The sequence below is a fragment of the Pundamilia nyererei genome, unplaced genomic scaffold (assembly GCF_000239375.1).
Source record: "Pundamilia nyererei isolate P.nyererei 1_Seehausen unplaced genomic scaffold, PunNye1.0 scaffold00064, whole genome shotgun sequence".
NCBI lineage: Eukaryota > Metazoa > Chordata > Actinopteri > Cichliformes > Cichlidae > Pundamilia > Pundamilia nyererei.
This window is the reverse complement of record NW_005187465.1, coordinates 25,283-48,491: the sequence shown is the minus strand read 5'-3', so window position 1 is coordinate 48,491 and position 23,209 is coordinate 25,283. Positions and strand designations below refer to the sequence as shown.

The following is a 23,209-nucleotide window of genomic DNA, read 5'->3' as shown; positions in this document are numbered from 1 at the left end:
CACACACACCTTTGCCAGGTAGTAGGTGATGCAGGCTATCATGTGGATAAAAGATTCTGAGGTGTTTCCAGTCCATTTTTGTTTTAGAAGACCTGAATTCTCCTCCAAAACCATCAAGCATTTTTTTAGTACCTAAACACCAGAACACAAACAGAGGTATGATTATTCATTTATAGTTCTTACTATGTTATACTGTTAATACTTTTATGGACGTGGTGGTTGCATACTTGCACCACAGAGTCACAAGTAATCTGATGGAACATTATAGGTGCCAGGAGCCCGTAGCAGCTAACTGCAGCCTGCAAAGCAGCAGCCGCATCATTCAAACACATCGCCAAGTCCATGGCCACCAGCATTCGCTCGCATTCTGCCAGTCTGGCTTCCTGCGTACAAACAGGAAGAGCATTCCATTTAGAAAATGCAAAATAATTGTATAAGTTAGTGTCACTGCACAGTGCTCAACAAGACTCAGGTATTTACTTTTTCCCAGATAAATGGTCCATTGTCACTGAATGAGTCCCAATAGAGTGATCCCTGCTGAAGGTTGATCTCTGTCTCTATGAAGATGGACGTGAGAAACAGCTGACACAAGTGAAGAGAGGAGTACTGCAGGGTTTCTTTGCGTAGTCTTTAGCATGATAAATGAAGACAGAGTAGGAGGTAAGTAAATACAAAACAAAAAAGAAAATTCCTTGACAGGTACTGTGTGCTGTGTGTTTCCCTCCTCACCCTGTGGTGGCTAGTCTACCCTCTGTGCTGTTGGACTCACTGTCAGGGTAGGTGCAGTGGCTCCAAAGTTCTCTGCAGGCTCTTTTTGCTATAGCATACTGCTCTGTCTGAAAAGCCACCTGAGGAAAAAGTCAACAAGGCTAAAAACATAGCCCAAACCTTTCTCTGTCTACTTGGTACAGGTGTAGAGTAGCTTGAAATTGTACCTTAGCCAAATGAGCCCAAGCAGAGAGCAGCGGTACAGGCATGGATGCCAACAGTGGTAATGTTGTCCCCCCTATAGTGCTGCCCAGTAGCTCTCCCTGACTGTTGTATGCTGCAACAGCAAACACATACTTCTGATTGGGCTCCAGACCCTCCACCCTCAGCACACACTCACCAGATATAGCAGGTACCTTGAAACAAAATCATATACACAGAGGTAAGTGATAATGACAAAAATGAGTTTCACTTCATTTGATATTCTTCTTCTGTGAAGAAATAAACTGCACCATATTTCCAGTTCCTGGCAGGCTGCAGTCTCCAAGCCGGACTTTCCGGTTTATGCCCTCAGCTACCCGACTGCAAAGCTGGTACCAGCACACCTCAAAGGAAACAAAAGAAGAAAGATTTCAAAAAGTGTTGAACATGTGTGGATTATTTGCTCACTGTTAGGTTATTAAGATTAGTAAAATGATGGCCTAATTAAATGTAAATCTCACTTGTCCCTCTAAGTTATGAGGTGCTGGGGCAAAGGTCATGGAGTGGTCGTTGCGTGAGAGTAGGACAGGAGGAGGTGGAGGGCTCTGTCCGTCCTCCTTGATTACTTTGCCTTTATCTTCAGATGTAGTATTAGGAGTTGAGGACATGTACACTTTTCTCTCCTCCATACCTGCTTTCTCTATGAGGGTAGCAGCATCCTATCAACAGCGCACAGCAGTATAATTTTCACATGTCCTTAAAACTAATATTAAACACCAGTAAGTCAAAATGTGGCTATAATCAACCAAATGTTGTGAAAGTATTCTGCTTGTTTAACCTCCAGCAGACTTTTGGTTTCACTGATGTCACTTTGTTCCATGTTGTTGTACACCTGCAAAGCTTTCTGGATCAGGAACAGAGCTTTGGACACCTTGTTTTTTTTGATCCGGTCCAACAGTTCAGACTCTACAACTAAACAAAGACAGTTTACTCACAATTTATATTATATTCACACATACAACTTGTCGGTAAGCGTATTTATTTAATTCCCTCTAACTATGATTTACTGTTGCCAGATTTTAACTTCTGTTTATAAATGTGCAAGTGTGAAGTAGCAATATTTTGCCATTTCAGTCAGTGCAGAGCTTAAACTACTTGTCCAAAATCACTGGTGAGTAAAACCACCAGAACAACTCTGACCTGCATTTAGCTGCAGCAACTTGAGGGAAGCCCTGTGGAGGATAATGTCCAACTCTAGGTGGAGATCTTTGATCAGAAGATACGTGCAAGTGGCTTCAGTTTGTCGACAGCCATTAAAGTCAGATTCTGTCTGAGTTTCCACCTCTCCTTTTTTCAGATTTACTTCATCGTCTTCATTTCTGTGCTTTGATGATTTTGGAGAGGTTGTGGAAAAAGCCGATGACTGGAGGGGACTAAATTTCTATCAGAAGAAGAACACATGCAATTTAAAAAAACAAAACGAAAAACTGCATGCCCATACAAGATTTAGTAAATAAACTCAGTAAATGTGAGAAAGAATATTTACCAACATGCTAGAAATGCGTGTGGGACAAGATGACTGTGTACCTGCATGAACGCAAAGTCAGTGAAAGCTGAGCAGTCCTGGGGGGCCAGCGTAGCCGCACCCTTTGCCAAAGCTTCGAGACCCCTCTTTACCACCTCACACACTGTCTGAAGCAGCTCTGTGCTTGAACTCTGCAAACACAAACACACATATAAAAAGTTCACTTCATACTTTCAGTAAACAAGAGACAGGACACTGCCCAATAGCACCATGCAGTATGATGTCATTTGTTCACATTTTGATGGTATGCCCAACCAGTCTATTTACATACCTCAAGAATAGAGAAAGAGTTTGGCTTTGCATCATCACAGTCTCTTTCGCAAACTGCTGGAGATAAGACATGAGAATAAAAATATTCTCAAAGCTTTGGTTTGTGTCTGTAGTTCATGTGTGCGTATGCGTGTATTTGTGACGGTGCAAGATCAAATAGATACAGTACAAACAACAATAACTTTAAATCTCCAGCAGACCGTAACAGGGCAAGTGGCAGAAAATAACCTCGCACCTAACGTTGTAGTTTCAAGAAAATATTCAGCTGCATTCTCAAGCAGCATGCCCAGTGTGTGGCTCATCTCTGCTATCATGATACAGTCAACAGCTGCCAGGTCACAGGCGAGGGCCACCTCATACAACACATAAAGACACCACAACCACTGCAAAAAAGACAAATGAACAGAACAATGAAAATTCATGAATGTACTATGCAAAGTTTTATATTTAACAGCAATAAAGTCGGAAGCAGCCGCAGGAAATGTTTTTTTGAACACACACCTTGTCATGATTTTGCAGAGGATCTCTCTGTATCACCGCTTTCATCTTACCCCACAGGAACAACACAATATCCAAAATCAGGTCTGCATCTGGCTGCACCTCCTACACAGACACAAACACACACAGCTTAAATGCTTATAAATCTCCTCCTCTGAATTCTAACTTTAGCCTGAACCCTAATCCTTTATCCTCAACGTGGCATAGAAACTTACAGGAGCAGAATCACAGACGGACTTGTGAAGGGTTTCTACCAAATCCATCAGTTTATCACTCATAGAAAGTGAAGCCTTATGTTGGTCTGTGGAAACATAAAAGAACATGACCACTTTATATTGTGATTGCTGAGATTCGTTTTGAATAATCTGAGGAACCAAAGCTCACCACTGACCACCATACTAACAATTAATCAATGTTTAGTACATTATTTGACCTAAAAACATCACGAAAAAATAGATCCAGACATGTTTTGCAGTTGACATTTCTCATATGTACTCTATTTGATTTAGGTAAGTGGTGATCCCTGGACAGAAGTTACATAATACCTACTTGCTTTCAGTGAAATATCTAAACCTTTACCAGCTCTATTCTCACAATATTGATTGAACATTACTCAGACTTTGTGCTAGCATGCTGCTGGGGTAGCTGATTTGAAAAATTAGATTCCAGATATACTAATCTGCTGGCTAATTTTGATAAAAACTGGATGTATTACATGCGGTAAAAATACTGATAAACTCTGTAGCAGCTTAAAAGCACAAAATTCAAGGACAGGGAGGCAGAAAGCTATTTAATGAATCCTTTATTAATAAGGTTTATTTTTCAAAATAAAAGTTTGGAGCCTGAAAAATGTAATAAGTCTGTATGTGGCAGATTTAATATTGCTACCTTTGCTTGTGATGTCTTCTTTAGGAGGGCTTCTCTGGGTAGACAGCAAAATGTTGAAACTGTGAAGCAAAGCAAGCTCCTGCTTTCCCCTCCTGAATGATTGGCCATCCAAACTCTGTGATTAGAGAAAGCCAAATTAAATAAAAACTTCCCTGATGATCATTCAAACAGTGGAAGCCCCAAACCGAATCATCAATCTTGAAATGCATGTGAAACCTGATGTATTCCACTTTTCTCATTAATATGAATTAAAGCATTTTTGCTTGTGTGCTACTTACAGTCAAAACCTGCAGCATCTCTGTGCTGAGTTCAGTAAATGCATCCTGCTGCTTGTACTGAAACAGCAGTTTGATGAACCTCACTGCAGACATGACGGGTATTTTGTTTTCTCCTAGCAACACAACACATCTCCTTATCTCATACTGACTTTTAAAGCAATGCACAAAACAAACACACATGCTCATTGTAATAAAGGACCAAAATGACTCACCTGAAATGGCTAAATCTATCAGAGTCGAATTCTGTGTCAGTACAAGAGGAGACAAGCACGGGTGGTCATCATACCTCTGCTCACCAGTGACACCTTGACAGACACGGCCATACATGTACATTACCCACTCAGAATCCCTCACCTTACTGAAATCACAAAATGTTTTTTATTGTGTACTTGTTTCACTAACCAGATAACAAACTAATTCCAGCAGACAGGAGTTCCAGGTAGACCTCTTGTAGCTCCGGATCTTCAGGCATTCTCATTTGAAGTGGCCGCGTGTTGCTGTCCCAGAGTGCTTCCAAAATGCCCAGGAACTGTGCTGCACTGCACTCAAACAAGCCTGTTAGCAGGCGCTCTGATGGGGTACGAGGCCATGGCACCTACAGTACACACACATAGGCATGTGATTTTAGTTACAACACCGACTCACAACATTAGATTTCCTTAGAAGCAAACAGGTTGTAAAAAACAAACAGAACTAAAACAGAAATCTAGGGTTCAAACAATTAAAATATATGGCACGGAGTTATTTAATCATTATTATTATTATTAAAGAAATCCAACAAAGGCAATGCATAGAGTGATGGAAGATTTAAAGGTGATAACACAGTATACAGCGTTAAACAACTAACAAGAGCCCCTAAATTATACTGCATTTAAAAGTAAGAATTAACATTAAATATGATGATATGGCAGTAAAGCAGATCCCATTACATTAGGTATGTCCTTCAGGGTGCTTTTGATTTTGCTCTTGTACAGGGTTTTGGGTCTCTTTCGGGTCTCAAATGCTGCTCGCTTGAAAATCATGGCACCAAGCTGAAAAACAGAACGCTCTCAATCACCTTTCATATGTTAACCAAAGAAGAGCACATCGATACTGTAAAACACTGACAAGGTAAGTAAGCTTCTTCAGAAGTGACAATATTCAGTTGTGAGCATGTAAGTATGGAAATTGCTGCATCTAACACACTGAGAAACAACAGCATTTTATCACAACAACATAGTGTGCTGATGTATCTCAAGGACAAGTTTCTTGCCTTGATGGAGGCATCTTTGTAAGCTCTCTGAGTCTCTCTGGTGGCAGGAACTTCACTGTGCTCCCCGAGTTTTGCTAATTCATTGATTTTTCCAAGGGCTCTCCGGGCAAATTCCTGAGAGCATTTGAGGACACACAAATCCAATTAACTTTTATTGCAACAATATGATGGTTGCATTTCAAAATAAACTATACAAACAAATGTAGTTAGCAAATATACTCATGGGTTAACCATAACAGCAAGACTTTCTTTTTGTACAGTCAAGTGTGAGGAATAATTTAGTGCCTTGTGCTGATTAACAGCAGGCAGGCTAAGGAAATTACATAAAGATCAACACCAAGTTACAATTAGCATTTATTACTGATTAGATCAGCCTGTGATGGATCAAATCGTGTATTTGTAGGTGTCTGACGCTGACGTATTTCACCTCCGCCTGCACCTCAGCATGGTTGTCATAGTAACACTGGCAGACGGCACAGTAGAGCGTGACAATCACTGGCAGATACTTAGCTGTCATCAGAGGGATGGACAACTCCAAACTGATGCTTGCCCACAGGAGGTACTCCAGTGCCTGAATAGGATGACAAACGGAGGCTGTGAGTATCACAAAGTATTAAAAAGACAACTACACAATTTTATTATACACTACATTCATTATATAACAATATTACACAGATTTAGTTGTGTGTTCTGCAATGTGCAGAGGCTCAATCAACTAAAACTGAAATATTGTCACTCACGATCAGTCCAAAGCCATATTCCAACATTCAGTTAGACATTCAGTCTCTGTCACACATGATTTTCTCACCATCCTTCATGTTTTTCTTTTCCTTTAGGGCAGGGGTGTCAAACTCATTTCACATCGTGGGCCAGATACAGCCCACTTTGACTGAGTAAAAAAACCTTGGAACTTGTTTGCTTATCTACTGCTTACTTTGATGTACGGTAGTATGAATGGCAATAGATGAGGTCTTTATCATTAGGAAAAGTTGTAAAACTTACAAATCACAGTTAAAAACCCCAAATGTATGCCTTTCTTCACATTTTTTAAAGTAACCCAGTGGGCCAGATCGGAGACCTTGACAGGCTGATTTTGGCCTGTGAGCCTTATGTTTGACATCCCTGCTTTAGGAATGAGTAGCAGAAGTGAAAAGTGGAAGGAATGAACAGTACCTGCGCGCTGCACTGCATAGTCATCAAATAACGGCAGACATTGTAAATGTGTAATGAACCTGGATGACAAGAGATAGAAATACATTACTACTTAATACAATAGTAGATAAACAGTTTATGAACAGTTCATTTTCATTTTTATCTTCAAATTTTGAGAGCTCAATTTGTTCTACCAAGATTACTCCTAGATAGAAATATTACACTGAATTATACAAGTTCTTCTAATATACCATTATATATCTGCCAGTAGAGGTGCTCGTGTTGCTGAAATGCCTGCATCATGGTCCTCATGAAGTTCAGCACACACAGCAGTTTACAGAGCCCCTTTTGGCTGAGGAAACTGTGCTGTCTCTCCAGCTCAAATATACACAGGGCACAGCCCTGCATGGCACGTACCTGTACACACACAGACACAAACACACACATATAGAGGACAGACACACAGGCACAGACACATGGATACATACAGAATAATAGCAGATTTTTAACAAAAATGTCTCAAAATGTCAATGACCTCAGCCAATGTAGTAAACTTTCTTTGTAGCATAAAACAACAAAGCAAATCCTGGAAACAGTTATTACACAGCATTTTAAACAGAGATACACAGGACACACACAGTCACACAGTGATGTGTACCTTACCTTCATGGCAAAGGTATTTTGGTCTGTATCAAGCCCTTCGGGGAAGAAGCAGGCCATAAACTGATCCACATTTGTGATGTCAGTTATTTTCACTGAGCTGAACTGTGACAGGTGGAGACTGTAGCCCTGCCTTAGAGCCAGCTGGTACAGCTTGAAGAAGCAGAGGGAAGAAAAATAACACTGTGAATGTGTTAACATGTAATTAATGTGCAGAAGACAACATATCCAAAGGCTTCTTATAGTTTTACTGCAGCAAAACCAAGATTGCAAATACTGAGAACAAAACCAATGAGTCAAGTAGTAAAACAAAGAATTCACAGCAACCAAGACTGACAATAGTGACTGAAAAAACTGTGTAATTCACAGACTGAATTAATATTTAATCAAAGAAAAAGTCTGTGGTAACCAAATATTAGTAGGTATTCTAATTTGGGGGATTTGTCAAATACCTTTATTCCAAAGAGAAAATCTGCAATCTGCAACATGTGCTCCTGGTACAGTTTCAAAGGCAGTCGATGTTTGAACTTTTTCCATATCTCCACCAGAATTTTAATCCTTTGAAAATGAATTCAGAAAAGCATAGCTTTAAAATAAATAACATAAATAAGCAAACATCAACACCAAGAGATCTCTAACTGGTTCAAGATCTATGTAATATAAAATATGTTCAAATCTGTTTTTTGGGATACTGACAAACTGAACATTGTTATTTTCATTTTCTACATGATCTTTTTAAAAAGTTAAACAAGGACATTCAGTGGATGCATGATAGGAAAAAGCCTTTAATTATGCTGTGATGTACGCTGACGACTCGGTTGTTCTGGTTTTTTTAATGATGCTGGCTAGCAGCAACTGTCACCGTCTGCTAAAAAGTATAGCTTGTAGTATGATATTGAAGTTATTATTAAAGGCCACTGCAATCCTGCTTTATACAGCAGATTTGTGCTGCAGTTATAGCAAAGCAAAAAATGTAAATGGTGCACTCAAGACTTTTCTTAAGTACAAGCCAAGTGTTTGAGACTAGTAACTGGACCTTATCAAACATTTCTATATATTATGGTCAAATCATAAACACCATAATAATTATAAGCTACACAGTGTATCATTTATTATTAGCTAAATACATTTTAGTGGAACAATGACGGTAATAAAAACTGCACGCAACTAGCTATAAAAAATTATTTAAATAAGCCTGATTTAATAAGCTAAAGTTTCCTATAATAAGTCAATATGAGCTTTATAAGCTAGCGCTGACTTGGCTTTTTAGCATCTCACCCTTTAGCATAAGTGCTGTTGTCCTGGTTGTTCGACGAAGCCACTTGTTTCATCAGCGTTATAAACGAGTTAATCTCTCGCTTAAAAGCTGAAAGTACTGGGTTTCTTTGATCAAGTTCCCCATAATACGACGCTGGTAAATCCATTTCTGCGTCCACAAAAACGATTCTGACCGGCTAGCACATTTATGTTGGTTATTTCCAACTACACCAACAAAACTGCTCCAGTCTAAGAGACCGGGTCAAGACACATCACCATGGTAACAAGCGACGCTAATAGGGCCGACTTTGTGGATACTGTATTTCCTGTCTTTTTCTTTGTTTCTTTTCTATTCTTTTGTTGGGTTTAAGAATGAAAACTAGTTTCCCGTGTTTAGAGAAAATTTATAGTTTGCGATAAACAACGTTAACTACGTTTTGGAGAGCCTTCCTGAAAGGCCTTAAGGGCAAGAAAAGAAAAAGGTTCAGCACATATTTCTGCTGAGCTTTTGGACAGTTTTAAAAAGGTAACAGTTTAACAAAGACTGATTAAACATATAATGTCTTACACTTACAAAGCTTTCATTTATAATCAGTAAAATACAAATCCTTTAATTCACTACAGTCAGGGCTTTTACTGCTACCTGCCATGCTCATGCTTTAGTACCTTGGAGTGTCTTTATTGCTTTCTTACTTGAATTCATTTCGACCTGTCCATAAACCTAACATTTATATTGGGCATTTATATTAATGATAGATAAAAACTCCAGCTTTGATTGGACTGGTCTTTGGCTCAGGCACAGTGCCTGGGCTTGGTCTGCAAAGCACTAAAACTAAAATTCATGGTGTGATGGTTTAAAAGCCTCTGATGAACCTCTATGCTTGCAGATATAATTTAATGCATATAGCCTTCAGTACTAACATGACTGGGAGGATGAAAGAAATTTATTGGCACAACCAACGCAAAGGACTTCATATTTTACATCTGAGCTCATAGCAAAATGATACGCACAGTGTCATCTAATGCTGGCCCTTACAAACTCATCAGTTCCCATTCAGTCACACATCCACTCCACACACAAACCTAAAGCTCCTGGCACTCAGAGCACAGCAGGCTAATGCTCTGGCAGCTATTCCTCAAACAAACCCTCACAAAAACACACACACAGGCACACACACACACCAGACAGGAGCATTTCCTGGGGAATGAGCATGGAGGATGTCAGCAGTATTCCTAGCCAGTGTCACCTCATGACCGAGAGAACAGGGACAGATAGAGGGTAATGGCGAGGGAGAGAACCAGTCTCAGTCAGACAGATAAAACAATGGGAATGATGGAGGGATAAACAGTTGACATCATTGTTCCAGAAAGATCAGGCTGTTGGCAGAGTCCATATGCAAGTGTGCATGGGAGGTCACGGAGGGGAGGGGTGCAGAGGTGGTGAACAGAGGCAAACGTCTGGCTTGGATGGGAGGGAAAGACCTATAAATTCAGTGCAGGAGAGCACAGCAGCACCCATCTCAAACCAAATCAGACCTAGTCAGCCTGCCTCGTCATTTATTACAACCCTCTTGGAATCTCACCATGGATATCCCCATCCAGTATCCCTGGTACCGCCGGGCGTTCCCACATCGATTTCCTGACCTCTCCATGGCAGAACCTCTCACTGACTGGCCAATGATGTGGCCATTCTCCTGGTCCTTCCCCTGGATGCGCCCTTTGTTTATGCGCTGGTTCAACTGGCCCGACAATGGACACAGTGAGGTAGAGTACAATTCACCTGTGTAATTAAGATTATTACATCATGGGAGTTACGCACAAATGTCAGTGTTTTATGGCCTTTCGTTTGTGAGGTTTGGATTAATGATCATCAGAGTCAAAACCTCCACTGATATCATGAGTGTTTGTGTAATTTTCAAGCGCCAGTCCTTCATTAAACAAGATTTGTATGGGTTTTTATCCCAGGCTGACTCACTGCTCTACTGTATGTATTTAGATGCGCTTGGAAAAGGATCGCTATGTCATTTATGTGGATGTGAAGCATTTCTCCCCTGATGAGCTGTCTGTCAGCGTTAGTGATGATTTCATCACAATACACGGCAAACATGAAGACAGACAGGTCAGAGGAGCAAATTTAACACCAGAAAATAAATTTAGCCACACTGTTCTGATGCACTCACTAATTCTGTTTCAGGATGACCACGGCTATGTGTCAAGAGAGTTTCTGAGGAAGTACAGGCTTCCTTCTGGTGTGACAGGTGCCGAGGTCACCTCCAGTCTGTCGTGTGATGGTGTACTGACAATCACAGCACCTCGGTCATCTCCTGGGCCGGAGCGCAATATTCCTATTTCCTGTGAAGATGGAACACAGAAACAGAAAATGTAGAGCAGAGCCTGACGCACCAGATGCTGCTTTACTATTAACCCTTTATATTGTCTGTTATGTTGGCAGTGCCGTACATATATATAGAGTAGTCATACAGTTCTAGATGTCTAAAACTGCTGTCTAATAAAACAGTTCCTAACCCCTAACTCACTATTATTGTGTTGTCTCAGCAAAACTGTAGAGCTCGTGTAACAGTCTGTTTTTGACAGTACAGCTTTTATAGACACATCATGGTGAGCTCCAGGATATTGAGCTCCCAAGAGTTCATTTCCCTATCATAAACAAACAGATTAGGCTTCTACGCAAAATACAGTCGCACATGTAACAGTATTTCCAAAGACAAATTCATAACCACCATCAGGCATTTAGAGAAACACAATGTCTCTAGCAACCTTTCACTTCAGTGGCAAATGTGCTAGTTAGTAACTGAACCCAGACAAGCTTGCAGCATCTACTGGTTCTGCAGAGAAATACTAATGCTAATCAGTACTATCCACTAAAGGTGCTAACACACTAACCAAAGATGTATTTTCAGCACACAGAGCAGAGTGAGCGGGTATTAGTAAGATGCCAAATGTGCTGTGTTCATTCTGTGGGAAGAGCATTGGTTTCTGCATGTGTGAGGAGGAGGTTTTCTGGAGGCACAGACAGCCCGTTTGTTTTTAGTAAAAAAAAAAAAAAAAACTAAATAAATAAACAGAAGAAGAAGAAAAAGCCACCAAAGGCCTCGGGACCAGGCGTGTTGAGAGAATGAGAGCGAATGAGCAAGAAGCAAAGTTGTGGACAAAGGAGAGAAACAGACAGGGCCCCTTTTTCACTGGGGAACATGACCTCTGAGCTGCTAAGGGTAGTATGATTGTGAATGTACGTGAGCGCATTTATACTTGTAGATGCAAGAATTACAACTCTATTATCTTTGTTAAGCCTTTTGGAATATTAACACTGACAACAGCAAATAGAATAAATATGGAGATTCAAGTTCACAGGTCAGTTGTGTGTGTTTTTGAATCATTGTCAAGGTTTTCTTCTGTCTATTGTGTTGCTGTTCTCAAATGGATTTCAAATAACAACGTACACTCACTGACCACTTAATGAGGTGTTCAGTAGCTCATTAACATCAATATTGATCAGCCAATCAAATGGCAAGAACTCATGGTCATGGTCCAGATGATCTGCTGAAGTTTCAGAGTAGGAATCAGAAGCAGATGAACTACAGCTCGGACAGTCTCGGTCGTTGTGTCCTTGGGCAAGACAGTCAAAGGAGCTAGCAAAGAAAAGGGCAAGACACTTCACCCATTGCCTACTGGTGGTGATCAGAGGGCCCGGTGGCGCCAGTGTCCGGCAGCCTCGCCTCTGTCAGTGCGCCCCAGGGTGGCTGCAATGTAGCTTGCCATCATCAGTGTGTGAATGTGTGTGCGAATGGGTGGATGACTGGATGTGTAACGCGCTTTGGGGTCCTTAGGGACTAGTAAAGCGCTATACAAATACAGGCCATTACAGCAGCAAAAAACCATCTTAGGTCCTTCACCTGTCAATTACAATTCACACGGGCTTGACAAAATTGGACAATAGTAAAAGAAGGGAAGATAGAAGGAAAAATGTTGCCTGATCTAATAGTCTTGATTTCTGCTGCCACTTTATTAGGTACACTGTATAAAGGTGTAGCTAAAATAATAGGATCAGAATTGGACGTAAATAATGTGAAAGCATGGATTCATCCTCCCATGTATCTGTTCAGGCTGGTGGTGCAACAATTTGGGGGATGCTGTGGCACAGCCTTCTGAGTACTGTTAATGATCATTTCCATCCCTTTATGACAGCGTACCCATCTTATGCTTCCAGAAGAATAACACACCATGTGGCAAACTTAAATAATCTAAAACCTGTTACCTGAACATAACAATAGGTTTGCTGTATTCAAATAGCTTCCACGGTCACCAGATCTCAATGGGATGTGGTGAAACTGGAGATTTACGTCATGAATGTGCAGCCAATATGCAGCAAGTGTTTGATGATATCATGTGAAAATCTATGAAGAATGTTTTCAGTAACTAGTTGAACCTGTGCAATGCAACAATGCAGCAAAAGGTGTGGGTGGTTATGTACAGTGAATGTAGAGCTGCTGATATTTTTTTTCAGACACTTTATTAATATTGGGGAACTGGAGCTTTCAGGAATGAAGGTTTAGCCTGGTCTCAAAAAGCACCAGATAAATGCTTTGCGGCACGCTTTATTTATTAAACAATGCAAAAGTCCCCTCTAATAAATTGAAATTTCTTACTTCATTGCTGCTTTTAAAACAGTTTTTACAATCTGACATTGCCTGTTGATAAGACACACAATGCTCACGAAAAAGGAATAGCTTTAGCAGAGAAAAGGAGGGCACAAGTCGTGTTTCCTTCATTTATAAGTGCACGATGGACAACTTTTATTATTATCTGCAAAACCTCAGATAAACAGGACTATTACAGACAATGTACATCGTTCATCTGTCAACAAAGCAAGGCTGCAGAACTGCTGCTGATGTCTAAGTCATCAAAAGACAGCAAGACCATCAATGGAGACATGAAATTATAATAATACGTTTTCATAATAATACATGCACTCATTGCTGTGCAGAGTTTATGCATACTTCTATTGGCGCTCATGTTATTAGATGCATAAAAATAAGCTGTCAGCAGTGTGCATCATATCAAGTTAAGTTTCTTGGGAAGTGTATTATCAGTAACAGTAGAAGTCCCATTTCTGGAAAAAAGAAGATACACTGAATCAGGAGAAAGCACTAAATAATTCATATGCACATGTGCATGTGTGTGTGTTCACCTACAGTAGTTTTGACTTCAGTTGTGGCTGGCATGAGAGCATGTGTCTCCTCCACTATGCTACTGGGGAAGTGGCCAATGCGAGCTTCCTGTTGTCCATAATAGGCGTCTTGTACCTGGGAAAAGATGACGCAGATAACATTTGTTTGATAACATTCAAAACTTTTAAATGTTTTGCTGCACATAGAAGCCCAACCCTGTGACGTTTTCACAGTTTTATGGTTAGAGCCGTGCCCAGGCCATTTATAGCCACATAAATATGTCACTTTTACTCACGCTGCCAGCCCAGAAGAGATTCCCTCTGTCTTTTAGCATTGCATAAACATAGACAAGCTGCCCCTGCCTGATGGGGATGAACCTGCAGTCTCCAGGGTAGTAGTCCTGCAGTGCACGAGCTATCAAGATAGGATCTGTGCAGGGACAAATGTCATGAGCTATAATGTGATATGAATCTGACCTTTTTCAGAAGCAAAATAAACAGTTGATACTTACAGCTGCACTCGGAGTCAGCACAGAGTTTCTTGTCAGAGAGTTTAGGCATTTGCTTTCCAGCTTCAGAGGTTCCCAACACAAGGCACAGGGAAAGAGCAAACCACAGTTCAAAAGCCATGTCTTTACGTCAATGTACCTACTGATGGAAAAGCCTTTTTTCTCAGCTAGGAAGGTCCTGGTTTTCAGTCTTCTTGTAAGTCTGTTTGGCCACTCTTAAAATGAAGGTGCAGCAGAAGCAGTCCCCCTTTTCTTCTTCCCCCAACCCTTCGTCACATGAGCACACACAGAGCTCCTTTGAAATTCTTCAAGCAGGTAAACAGGATGGGGCAAAGGGGGTGGGGAGTAGACAGACCCCTGCTTGTGTCCTAGACTTTTCCATCTGTCACGTAATGCAAACCCCTCCCCAGTGAATTCCTCAGAATTAATCACTTCCTTGTTTAACTGCCTGATATCCAATCAGCAGCTATTAATTTTACCCCACTTTTCCAGTATTCCCTGTTCTTTCTGTCAGTTCCTCTTGCTTTTTCCCTCGCTTCACCTTTGGAACTCAGTAGGTGGAGCCATGTGCTTTATTTACATAATGAACGTTTCCACTACCAAGGAAACCAGCTGAGCTTCTCTTGCGCAAACACTCCCAAACAGGAAGACTGTACCTGTTAGCCTGCGGTGGCAGAGAGCTGTCAGGTAAGACCTAACTTTTCATTTTTTAAAGTCTGGTGGAAAATAGGTTAACACAGATTCTGTCAACTGTCGTACTGGCAATAAAGTAGGACTGAGTTTATTACTTGTATTCTAAAGGACTTTAAATAGCATGTCAGCACAGATTCATGATACCAATAGGTAATAACAGGTGAGAAGCAAATAGTGACAGACTTGATAGTTGAGGCTGGTGAGACTCCAGATACTAAAACTGCTACACTGTGACTGAAATTCAGCTTATACGGTCTAAATTTGAATAAAAATAATCTGGGAATTATTCATGATAGCATTGAATTATCAAACAAAAAGATTTTTTTTAAGACTAAGCCTATGCTGATTGTTTATTGATAATTTGACCTAAACATATTACTTAAGCGTCTACTTGAAATACTCAACACATTGTAGTGATCACAAGAAGTAGCAGTTCACAGTGCCTCTGGAATTTAGGGAGGAGACAATGATAATAGTGCAGGTTGGTGTTTCGGTCAGAGCTACAAAAGCACCTGTCAGACAAAAGAACTCCTTTTAGGCCATGCTGGATTATATTACCAGAAAGCAGCTAGTGTGATATTCACACAAGGTTTTCTGTGTTATTAAATGTCTTTTCTTGCCCAAAGATGTCCCGGTAAAGACTTGAAGAGAAGAAGAAGTGAATGATATAAGCACTGGGACCACACACTGAAGCACAAGGAATACTCTGGATAACAAAAGTGGAACCCAAACACCTGTAAACTAAACCATCAGGAAACAGAAAGTCCTGACTCTCTATCCATTCTCTTCCACTGAAGAGAGACTGAATCACAACTGCAGGACTTGGGATAGTACTTTTTAACTGATCCTTCAACTGTCAGCTATGTTCAGCAAAAACAGTCTTCCCTCACCCAGCTTGGAGGACTCGTTCTTTCCTCTCTCTCCCTCCTCCTCAGTCTCTCTCTCCTTTGGTCTCCCCTCATCCACATCCTCCCCTGGAAGCACTGACAGTGGAGGAGGCATAGAGACGGACCTGATTCTAGCTGCTGAGCTGGGACGGGCTTTACTGGAGAAGAATGAGGAGCTGGCAGCCTCTCTGGAGCAGAGGGAAAGGGAGCTGGAGGTAAGATTAAAGCTACTGTTGTCCCTTAATCTCCCAAAAGGTCATATTTGATAAACACATTTTTACACAAAATGAAATGGGAAGTAAGATTAGCTAAAATTACAAGCAAATCGCTGCATGAAGGCAAAACTTTTGGATGTGGCCTGCAGTGCACAGTCATTCCACCTGTGGGCAGAAGATTTGTCAGATTGCAAGGAGACAATGCAACCATGATAACCACCCCCACTGGAGGAGAAAGAGCTCCAACAATGTATAACCGCAGACTGAAACTTATGCAATGCCTTTAGCTGGCAAATCACTTCACTGTGCTGAAGGAGATTATATCTGGTTAGCTGTTAGGAAGGTAATGCTAACTTTGTCTCATAAAGCTGCCATAGATCACCAAGGGACTTGCAGACATACCATTACTGACTACTGCTTTACAAAATAACTTAAGTTACACAGTGTGAAAATGCTATCAGAAATAGATATATAGATAGATTTTATCTATAAAGTATTTAAACCATTTGTTTTTTCTCTACAGAGATAACAATACATTTAACATTAAATGTGGCAGTACAAAGCCAATTCTATCATTCTAGTTCTAGTATGCAGTCTAATCATTAAAAATGGTCAAAGCATGTGACATCAGCTATGTTCCCCAGTTACCCAGTTATGTAATCATATGTTATACAGCCACAACAATCTTTTATGCTGGCTATGATAATGATCCATGATTACATGGCAGCCATCATGTCATGATTTCTTAATCCACTGTTATTCCAAATAGTGTTTCTGCAACTGCATTAGAGGTGAGCCAATCAATTTAAATATCGTTAGTATCGATACCAATGCCGCTACTGGTATCGGACTGATACTAGAGTGATGAGATCAATGTATTGTTTCAATCCTCTAAGTTCAGTATGTAGCCTTCTCAATTGGGTTAAACATATTTTTGGAAAATATACCCCAAACATGCACTATGAAAAATGGCTCGACCTTTTTGTGTTGACTGTAGTGTCTGTTTTATTTATAGCCTATAGCACATTCAAACAGAAGCTGACCCAAAGTGCTTTAGAGACAGGCAAATTTACATCCCAGGGCTCTAAAAAGGTTTTAAAATACATGCAAAGCTGAAAGGTGTGTTTTATTGTGTCAACAAATAATTGTGCAAAGTAAAAATCACAGTGATTTAAGTGGTCATTAAAATGTGTTCAGAATTAAAGTATCATTATCAGTATCAACAATACTGGCCTTTTATTTACTTGGTATCAGATGATACCAAAAATTTTCAGTATTTTGCACTACAGTGCAATGTATGGGACATAACACGGTGCTTCCAATTCCTGATTAGTATGCATTACTTAACCTGCATGCGCTCCAACTTAATGTGAGTTAAGTACATTTAACTTTAGCAGAAGTCATTTAAGTAGATCTTCACCATATATCAGGTTCATGTGGCTTTGTGTTAGTTATACTGTTTTTACAGCTTTTAATTTTTTAATTAATAAATCTGCCCCCAGTGCAGAATCGACAAGCACAGAGAAATAAACAGAAAAAGTAACCTTTTTTTTCTGAGTCTTCCTACTGAGCATGCTGGCTTGCTGTCACACTGCCATGTCCAGGACTGGAGTCACCATTCATGTCATCAGGAAAGTCTGGTTATTGAAGCTGGTTCATATGGTGTTTAATACAGGCTTTACAGCAGGAGAAGCACGTTCTTCAGAGGAAGCTGGAGATGAATGAACTGGCATTTGGACAGAGGGAGGCGGAGCTAACTGCTGATTTAACAACTCTGCGGGCTGAGGTGGAGAAACATCAGAGTCAAGGGCGTGACCGGCGAAAAGATGAAAGCGAGCAGATGATCCAGTTAGCCAACCATAACCAGAGACTGGTTGAGCAGCTGGCAGAGGTTTGTTTTAATGGATCAGTGAATCTCTGCACGTATGTTGCATCACAGGAAAATGCAGACTAACAGGTTTAGATAGTCCTACCTTTATTATTCACACCTTTCTCACCTTCCCATTTCTAACACATCTAGGCTGTGACACTGGAGCATTCCTTGAGGACTGAACTGCGTACCATCAGAGACGAAATGGAAGAATCATCTTTTAGCCGAAACATCAGCTTTACACAGTTAGAGAACATACAAGCAGAGGTATACCCACAAGTAAAACATTGCATACACAAAAGTTTGGGTTTTATTATGAACAGCACACCCAAAAAGCACAAAGAGCAGCAGTAGCACCACATGAAAGTACAAGACCTGCTTTTTAGAGGCAAGTCTTAAGTTCTCAATGAAAAGTCCACAAACCACATCTTTTGGGAATCAATTTTCATATAGCATAAGCTAAAATCAAATCTCATGTTCGGATAACTTGAGTCTGGCTTGAGACTAAATACCAGCAAAAATAAGTAAAATTCTTAACGTCATGGAGGTCTGACAAGTCTTCAGTCACAATAATTTGTGTCATCATGAAGCATGAAAATCTGGTTACAAAATAACTGTAACGAGAAATAGTGGAAAATTCTTAAAATGTTCAGTTGAGGTGTAAACCAACAATCAGGATGCTGATTTTATAAACCTCTTAACAACCTCGAGGTGTGCAGGAAGTAGGCTTTGGGGTGACATCTGGGCTGACAATGCTAAAACAGCTTTTATATTGCTAGTCTATCCTTTTGATCCTCCTCATACAGAACAGAGTTTTGCAAGAGCGGCGGTCACACATGGAGACGCAACTAAACGCTTCAGGGGAAGACAACCAAAGACTTCGCATGGAGCGAGAGCGCTTGAGAGACAGACTGTCAGAAATGCAGATGAAACTCAAAGAGAAAGAAGCAGAGGTGAGCAATAAATCGGAGGCATATTTAGGATCAGCCGTGGTGTTGACCGATGAAACTTGAGGCAGTTATATCTGTTGCAGGAAGCATTGCTCATCACAAGCAGAGGTCACTAACACGTTCTCGATCTGTGTGTGTGTGCATGTGCTTGGTGTGTAGATAGAGCAGGAGCAGGGAGTGGTGTTTGAGTTGCGCACCTTGAATCGCTCTCTACAGCAAAAAGCTCTGAACCTGGATGAAGACAGCATCCTGGACAGGACACAAGCAGAACCTTTGTCTCTGCTGAGTGAAATTCAGCAGTCACAGGTGCCCACAGAAACACACCCACCGAGTAACTCCACAGTCTAAGTCAGTGTGTACCGATCCTGTGTACCAAAGCTTGTCTGGATAATCCTTGTACTCGTGTATGTTTACATGATCCATCCGATATTTTGTCTCTTGAGCACAGAGATTTCTCCAGATTCACTGAACCTTTTTATTGTTCTGTAGCTGATGATGTCTTCACTTTTTTACACTGACAAACATTATTATGAATTTGTAGGCACAGTATTTTTAAGATTAGTGATCGCTGCCTTTGTTTGCTCCTGAGAAACTTTGTCTCTCTTAAACATTCTCTTTTAAACCCAGTCTTTTACTGACCTGTTTGCCAGTTAACCCAATTAGTTGCAAAATGTTCCCCTAGCTGTTTCATCTTAGTGCATATTACTTTTTCAGCCGTCTATTGTGAGCGTCCAAACGTTTTTGAGAAAACACTGACATAAATTGGTACAGATCAGCTTATGTATTCAGCATAAGTGAATGTGGTGATCTAGGCAGGTAAAAAGAGTCCTTTTCCACACTGAAAAAATCTCACTTTTTCAAATTTACCTTGCTTATACATTAATCTCGCCCCATAGTGCACAAGTCTGCCAAAAAAAAGCAACATATTTCAAATCAAATCAAATCAAATCACTTTTATTGTCACATCACATGTGCAGGTACATTGGTACAGCACATGTGAGTGAAATTCTTGTGTGCGAGCTTCACAAGCAACATATTTGCAGGACAAATTTGCATTAACAGCACAAATGCCTAGTTAAGTGTTGGACCCCTCTGACTTTTTGTGATGCGGTCTATATCTCTCCTGTTACAGGCTAAAGAGGCTCTTCTAGCTCACTCCACAGTGCTGCAAGCGAGAGATGAAGAAATACAGGCACTCAAAGAAGAGGTCAGTGAAACTGTATGCTGTATATACTGTCCTTCCTGCTGCAGGAATAGAAAAAGACATATTTGCTAGCAAAAACAGACAATATAGGAAGCACCAACTGAAGTCACGGAATTACATTTTTTAATAATGTGCTATAGAATCAGTATGTTTAAGTTTGGATTAATTTAATCAACATGTGTTGATTAAATTGTGAAGACGTGTGTGATGTGACGATTTGAGGCTAACTGTGTGACATTATGTAGCCTATTTTCCTCTGCTCAGCTTTTATCTGTGCACGACTTTATAATATCACATTTATTTTGGAGGCCAATCATGCTCTAATATGCAATGTTCTGATCAATGTGAGTGATGTATTTACACATCAGCTTGAAGGTCAGAGAGAAGAACTCGAGTCTCTGAGGGAGGAAATTCAGCTGTGTGGCCGCAGTTCAGGAAAGCCAAGCTACAGGTAATGCTATGCTGATTAGTTTAGTTTCTCTCAATTTTATTTAGATTTTATTAAGATAAATCTGTTTTTAAAATTTCCATTTAGGTCCTTAGAAAGTGAACTGGTCACGGTGCGTCAAGAGAAAGAATCACTAACTCAGCAGCTTCTCAACACCATCAAGCAGAAGGTGGCGCTGTCTCAAGAGCTGGAGGCCTGGCAGGTTTGTGTACCTGGATACAAAACTACAGATAGTCTCTTTTGGAAAAATGGACTTTAAAAAATTATTATACTTTTGTAATCTGAACCTTTGCTCTTGCTCCAGGAGGACATGCGGGTGGTGATAAATCAACAGGTTCAGCAAAGGGAGGAGGAGAGGAAGAAAGAGAGCCAGCAAGAAAAAGGTGCTACAGGACTCCAAAGAAGCAGGTCTTTGAGAATGAAGGGAGAAGGATCGAAAGGATTCCTCTCTTTTTTCAAAGATATATAACAGCAAGAAGACTCCCAGGTTTAAATGGACACTATCCGCAATTTTCTTTGCCACTCTGTCTTTTGTGGCCAGATAATGGACACTAATGCCATATTAGCAACAAGTGACTTGTTTACATACCTATATTTGTATATATGTATATACAGTGTATTATTAATTTCATACTTTATATTAAAAAAAGTCTCAACTGAGTGTTGGATATGTTATCATCTTTTCTTGCATTATTTAAGTCACTTCTAGTTTTTTAACCTCCTAAAACCTGGCGTCCACATATGTGGACATTACATTTTGAGTTATTTAGACCAAAGTACTCAAGTTTGCTCTACAAGAGCCTGATATCCACTTACGAGGACATTATACTGCTACTGTTTTAAACGAATATGCTCATATGTGGCTCTCATTTTTCTTAGAAACAAAAATCAGATAAAAAGAAAATCTGGTAATTCTTTGTTTTTTGATCAAAGAGAAATTAAAAATGCATGCCGTGGAAGAGTTCAGATTTTAGGAGGTTAAAGACAAAAGTTTACAAGATTTTTAGAGGCAGCATGCAAATACGAAGGAATAAGAGATTAAAAAGGACCTATCATTTTCAGGTCTTATCCTTTACTATGTTACACATTATTCAAAGTTCAAAAACAATCTTTCTTTTTTTTTAAAAATCTCACACACATTAGACCTCAGTGCAATCTCACAACACACCCTCTCCTTTGAACCCACTTTTCTTATGACTAGCTGCCCCTGACAAACAGAAAGTGGGATTTCTGTGCTGTCAGCATGAGCTGTGTGCCTTCCATAAGCATATTAAAAGGTATTCACTCTCATAGCCATCATCTAAAATCAAAAATTTTTTTTTCCAAAATGTAGCGTCTTATTGCAGTCTGAGGTCTGGGCTTCCATCTATCTTTGTGCAGATTTCGATATTTGAAACTTTGGCCTTGTTTAAAAGGGACATCCATCACTAAAACAGTATATCAGGGAAAATCATCACAACTTAATGGAAGTTAATGGGAAGGAATATTTGCATGTTCATCCGAGAGTGGAAAATGTTCAGTTTAAGCAAATTCTTAATGAATCTGCAATCTTCAGCTCTAACGATTTAAGTGAAAATTATCTGGCTTTCGTGTTTGTGTCTCGCTGAGCTATGAATAAGCAACAGGACGTAAAAAGGTACCTTGGTGCTGAGTTTAGGTTCAGACTTACTGTAGGTAGGTAACTGTCTGTTGAAATGCATGACATACAGTCAAAAGAAACAATGACAGAAATAACATCTTTAATAAATTAAGTTCAAAAAGATAGCCATCCCTTCCATTTCTCTCCGTGCTGACTTTATATAATGAATAAATCATATATATGCAACATTTCCCAGTTGAAGAGGACCGTAAATGCTCGAACGCAGTACGAGTAGTGCAGGTTGCATACAGTCAGTGTTACCAAATGCCTTCATCTATACAGTATACATACAGCGCAGTCCTCAATCAGCAGACTTAGTGCATAGCCTCTTTCTCAACCCTCAGAACCTTAAATTACTATATACAGTATGAAGCAGCACCTTTCTCTGTGTGGATTGCACACTATATAATATGCCGGCACACACAAAAAAAAGATCTGTACCCAATCAAACAAACATTCACCTACTCATGCATATTTTTTAAGGTTCTTACTGACGTTTTAACGTGAGCCGACCCATTTACTCATACTCAGATTCAGCATTTGCTGCCATTTGGAATGCTCCTCTAAGCATTTGCTTGTGTGCAGATTAGCCCACACAGACTGTCTTTTTATGAGTAAGCGCTGAACTTTTTCAGTTTAATGCTTTCTCTGTTTGTGTCGTGGTTAGAGAGCACCAAATGATTGTACATTCAAGCTAAAATTTAATATTTTGGCAGGTGAGTTGATGAGCTTTGTTTTTAATTGATACTGGCGCTGATGTAAACCAATCACTGCCTGTTAGATGGGCAAACATCTTTTGTAAGCATCTTGTGTAAATAGTCTATTAAAATTATAGCTGATGAGCAAAAACATTAAAA

General features: G+C 40.1%; 4 protein-coding genes across 6 annotated transcripts in view; 2 read left to right on the top strand and 2 right to left on the bottom strand.

Moving 5' to 3' along the window:
- Positions 1-8,931, bottom strand: part of cfap54 (cilia and flagella associated 54) — a 22,922-nt gene extending 13,991 nt beyond the window's left edge. The window contains exons 1-26 of the mRNA XM_005735373.2: positions 8,771-8,931; positions 7,945-8,050; positions 7,496-7,645; positions 7,084-7,249; positions 6,854-6,912; positions 6,108-6,251; positions 5,681-5,794; positions 5,358-5,459; positions 4,831-5,023; positions 4,641-4,733; positions 4,429-4,541; positions 4,151-4,265; positions 3,478-3,563; positions 3,266-3,367; positions 3,000-3,147; positions 2,766-2,821; positions 2,497-2,625; positions 2,110-2,350; positions 1,748-1,881; positions 1,431-1,628; positions 1,221-1,313; positions 936-1,124; positions 730-848; positions 481-628; positions 228-383; positions 10-132 (exon numbers count right to left, since the gene is read on the bottom strand). Of these exons, the coding sequence (XP_005735430.1) occupies positions 10-132; positions 228-383; positions 481-628; positions 730-848; positions 936-1,124; positions 1,221-1,313; positions 1,431-1,628; positions 1,748-1,881; positions 2,110-2,350; positions 2,497-2,625; positions 2,766-2,821; positions 3,000-3,147; positions 3,266-3,367; positions 3,478-3,563; positions 4,151-4,265; positions 4,429-4,541; positions 4,641-4,733; positions 4,831-5,023; positions 5,358-5,459; positions 5,681-5,794; positions 6,108-6,251; positions 6,854-6,912; positions 7,084-7,249; positions 7,496-7,645; positions 7,945-8,050; positions 8,771-8,916 (3,423 nt within the window). The 5' untranslated portion in view covers positions 8,917-8,931. The remainder of the gene's footprint in view (positions 1-9; positions 133-227; positions 384-480; positions 629-729; positions 849-935; positions 1,125-1,220; positions 1,314-1,430; positions 1,629-1,747; positions 1,882-2,109; positions 2,351-2,496; positions 2,626-2,765; positions 2,822-2,999; positions 3,148-3,265; positions 3,368-3,477; positions 3,564-4,150; positions 4,266-4,428; positions 4,542-4,640; positions 4,734-4,830; positions 5,024-5,357; positions 5,460-5,680; positions 5,795-6,107; positions 6,252-6,853; positions 6,913-7,083; positions 7,250-7,495; positions 7,646-7,944; positions 8,051-8,770) is intronic.
- Positions 8,932-8,979: 48 nt separating this feature from the next.
- On the top strand, positions 8,980-11,820 carry LOC102208159 (alpha-crystallin B chain-like). Of its 3 annotated transcripts, none has more exons than XM_005735375.1 (4): positions 8,980-9,029; positions 10,352-10,513; positions 10,746-10,868; positions 10,944-11,820. In XM_005735375.1, the coding sequence occupies exons 1-4, from the start codon at positions 9,027-9,029 to the stop codon at positions 11,133-11,135; spliced, it is 480 nt and encodes a 159-aa protein (XP_005735432.1). In that variant the 5' UTR covers positions 8,980-9,026; the 3' UTR covers positions 11,136-11,820. The 3 variants fall into 3 exon arrangements, with proteins under 3 accessions (XP_005735432.1, XP_005735433.1, XP_005735431.1); XM_005735376.1 differs by lacking the exon at positions 8,980-9,029 and adding an exon at positions 9,058-9,275; XM_005735374.2 differs by lacking the exon at positions 8,980-9,029 and having other exon boundaries at positions 9,293-10,513.
- Positions 11,821-13,182: 1,362 nt separating this feature from the next.
- Positions 13,183-14,860, bottom strand: mia (MIA SH3 domain containing). Its single transcript, XM_005735372.2, has 4 exons — positions 14,450-14,860; positions 14,234-14,367; positions 13,963-14,073; positions 13,183-13,880 (listed from the first exon to the last, which is right to left on the bottom strand). Exons 1-4 carry the CDS (start codon positions 14,565-14,567, stop codon positions 13,857-13,859), a joined length of 387 nt encoding a protein of 128 aa, XP_005735429.1. The 5' UTR covers positions 14,568-14,860; the 3' UTR covers positions 13,183-13,856.
- Positions 14,861-14,974: 114 nt separating this feature from the next.
- Positions 14,975-21,334, top strand: bicdl2 (BICD family like cargo adaptor 2). The gene is made up of 10 exons (XM_005735371.2): positions 14,975-15,133; positions 15,766-16,241; positions 17,917-18,132; positions 18,262-18,378; positions 18,918-19,064; positions 19,221-19,367; positions 20,194-20,268; positions 20,634-20,716; positions 20,801-20,915; positions 21,018-21,334. Exons 2-10 carry the CDS (start codon positions 16,002-16,004, stop codon positions 21,180-21,182), a joined length of 1,305 nt encoding a protein of 434 aa, XP_005735428.1. The 5' UTR covers positions 14,975-15,133; positions 15,766-16,001; the 3' UTR covers positions 21,183-21,334.
- The last annotated feature ends 1,875 nt before the right edge of the window (positions 21,335-23,209 follow it).

Excerpts from the sequence above, each read along its gene's own strand:
- LOC102208159 (XM_005735374.2), top strand. The coding sequence starts at position 10,334 with ATGGATATCCCCATCCAGTATCCCTGGTACCGCCGGGCGTTCCCACAT. Across the intron at positions 10,514-10,745 it reads CCGACAATGGACACAGTGAG|ATGCGCTTGGAAAAGGATCG; the intron begins GTAGAGTACAAT and ends GTATGTATTTAG. Across the intron at positions 10,869-10,943 it reads GCAAACATGAAGACAGACAG|GATGACCACGGCTATGTGTC; the intron begins GTCAGAGGAGCA and ends ATTCTGTTTCAG.
- mia (XM_005735372.2), bottom strand. The coding sequence starts at position 14,567 with ATGGCTTTTGAACTGTGGTTTGCTCTTTCCCTGTGCCTTGTGTTGGGA. Across the intron at positions 14,368-14,449 it reads TGCTGACTCCGAGTGCAGCT|ATCCTATCTTGATAGCTCGT; the intron begins GTAAGTATCAAC and ends GTCCCTGCACAG. Across the intron at positions 14,074-14,233 it reads ATCTCTTCTGGGCTGGCAGC|GTACAAGACGCCTATTATGG; the intron begins GTGAGTAAAAGT and ends ATCTTTTCCCAG.
- bicdl2 (XM_005735371.2), top strand. The coding sequence starts at position 16,002 with ATGTTCAGCAAAAACAGTCTTCCCTCACCCAGCTTGGAGGACTCGTTC. Across the intron at positions 18,133-18,261 it reads TGGTTGAGCAGCTGGCAGAG|GCTGTGACACTGGAGCATTC; the intron begins GTTTGTTTTAAT and ends TAACACATCTAG. Across the intron at positions 20,717-20,800 it reads TCAGGAAAGCCAAGCTACAG|GTCCTTAGAAAGTGAACTGG; the intron begins GTAATGCTATGC and ends ATTTCCATTTAG.